This window comes from Limulus polyphemus, unplaced genomic scaffold (genome assembly GCF_000517525.1).
Source record: "Limulus polyphemus unplaced genomic scaffold, Limulus_polyphemus-2.1.2 Scaffold2216, whole genome shotgun sequence".
Lineage (NCBI taxonomy): Eukaryota > Metazoa > Arthropoda > Merostomata > Xiphosura > Limulidae > Limulus > Limulus polyphemus.
This window is the reverse complement of record NW_013667826.1, coordinates 162,366-164,990: the sequence shown is the minus strand read 5'-3', so window position 1 is coordinate 164,990 and position 2,625 is coordinate 162,366. Positions and strand designations below refer to the sequence as shown.

Genomic DNA, 2,625 nt, shown 5'->3' with positions numbered 1-2,625 from the left:
GGTGGATAAAAAAGGGAAGATGACATGCTAAAAGAAAATGTGTCACGGGGGGTCACACTTGTAGAAATTCAGAATTTTTTTACTATTCCCTTGTAGAATTAAGAACTTAACACTTATGTACTATTAAAATATGAATTATTAGCTAAGATTTTATGCTATTCTAATTGGTATAACATAAAAAAAGTAATATAATAAAATTTTGAATGTAAGACACAAAAACCTTGTGTCATGTGCAGTAAAGGAAACCTGTGGCGATAGGGTTAATAAGTTCCTACATATGACAATCCATACACCCAGCTAGATTGGTATATTAACAAGTTGCTACTTATGACATTCCATACACCTAGCTAGATTGGTATATTAACAAGTTGCTACTTACGACATTCCATACACCCAGCTAGATTGGTATATTAACAAGTTGCTACTTATGACATTCCATACACCTAGCTAGATTGGTATATTAACAAGTTGCTACTTACGACATTCCATACACCTAGCTAAATTGGTATATTAACAAGTTGCTACTTACGACATTCCATACACCCAGCTAGATTGGTATATTAACAAGTTGCTACTTACGACATTCCATACACCTAGCTAGATTGGTGTATTAAGTTGCTACTTACGACATTCCATACACCAGCTAGATTGGTATATTAACAAGTTGCTACTTACGACATTCGATACACCAGCTAGATTGGTATATTAACAAGTTGCAACTTATGACATTCTATACAATTAGCTAGATTGGTATATTAACAAGTTGCTACTTACGACATTCCATACACCTAGCTAGATTAGTATATTAACAAGTTGCTCCATAGACCTAGCTAGTATTACTTAACTCAGATCCATGTATCTTGCTTGCTTTGATCACATGTTATTGATAATATATTATTATTCGAATTATACATCTAGGTGGTTAAATGAAATAATAAGTAAAAGTATATATAACAAGATTAGAAATATCTAACATTTTTGTTGACTAGTGTACTATTAAAGCAAGTCCTGGTTGAGATACACAATAGAGTACACCAGTTTAAGAGGGTATATATTATAGGGGATTAGGTGTTGCGTGCTACTTAATAGAAACTAGTTCAAGAAGTACACAGTTTTCTGGTATTCTGATTCCATAAATGTGCATTAACTTTCTGCTTTGTTCTAGTGTCCTGAGTCTAACACCAAAAAGGATTTGTTGGCTTACCTTCAACGGATTGCCTTGTACTGTCACCAGTTAAACATCACCAGCAAGGTCAAAGCTGATGTACAGAACATCTCCGGAAGTCTTATTGTCTCTGGGGTATGAAGACATGTTCAATGTTGTGTAGATGTGTTGATTATTGTTTGTACTTCGGTTTGTACATGTTTTCAGTATTTAGATGTATGGAATGGTATTTGTACTTCAGCACTTAGATGTGATGATAAATGTACTTACTGCAGTAGGTAGATGTATGAAATATTGTTTTTACTTCGATTTGTACATGTTTTCAGTATTTAGATGTATGGAATGGTATTTGTACTTCAGCACTTAGATGTGATGATAAATGTACTTACTGCAGTATGTAGATGTATGAAATATTGTTTTTACTTCGGTTTGTACATGTTTTCAGTATTTAGATGTATGGAATGGTATTTTTGCTTCAGAACTTAGATGTGATGATAAATGTACTTACTGCAGTATGTAGATGTATGAAATATTGTTTTTACTTCCGGTTGTTTTACCATACTAGGATCTCTAAAATCAACCAGATAGTGTAAACAGATTTATAATCTGATCATATAGTTCTCACAAATTAAATAATGTTTTTATAACACACCTGAATGTCATAATTAGTAATTAAATATTTTTTAATTTTGACATGTCTTGTAAGAATTACAGAAGTAATTAATCATGTGGCCAGAAGAAATGGTCTTGTGGCTATAACAGTAAAAATAACGATATCAAACTGTAATTTTTTTTTAAATAGTATAGATAGTAACTCCTCAGCAGTGTCTGTATTCATTGAAAGTAGCTCTAAGTGTAAGTTTCTTTCCACTTCTTTGGCCCAAATTTCTTGTTTTGTTAGTGTGTTTTCTATAATTAATATGGATAAAACATTAAGAATTAATTTCTACCTAGTTCTTGCTCCTACATCTATATAAAAGCTCCCCTTATTTTGTGAAAACAAAAAAGCCACAAAATGTAAAAAACAAATTTTTAAATTTACAGTAACAAGAGCTATTGTTGTTCTTAGATCATGAGTTTAGGATTGAACTTATTATCTAACATAGGAAAATAGTGTCAGAAGTAGAATTATGCTAAATAAATGTTAACTTAAAAAAACTAAATTAGGTTATGTCAATCAGCGCATAGATAACATTAATCTGAGAACATCTTATTGTTTCTGTAATTATGTTTTTGTGATGTTTATTTGTTAGTTAAGTACTGCAATATCTGTAAATATGTTTGTGTGATATTTATTTGTTAGATAGTACGACATCTCTGTAACTATGTTTGTGTGATATTTATTTGTTAGATAGTACAACATCTCTGTAACTATGTTTGTGTGATATTTATTTGTTAGTATAGTACAACATCTCTAACTATGTTTGTGTGACTATTTATTTATTTTTAGTAGTTAGATA

The 2,625-nt window shown here is 30.9% G+C and overlaps 1 protein-coding gene across 2 annotated transcripts in view; it reads left to right on the top strand.

The window, feature by feature from the left end:
• LOC106466305 (catenin alpha-like) overlaps positions 1 to 2,625 on the top strand; it is a 49,469-nt gene that overhangs the window by 29,896 nt on the left and 16,948 nt on the right. For both annotated transcript variants that reach the window (XM_022394277.1, XM_013926575.2), the window contains one exon: positions 1,166 to 1,300. In XM_022394277.1, the coding sequence (XP_022249985.1) occupies positions 1,166 to 1,300 (135 nt within the window). The remainder of the gene's footprint in view (positions 1 to 1,165; positions 1,301 to 2,625) is intronic.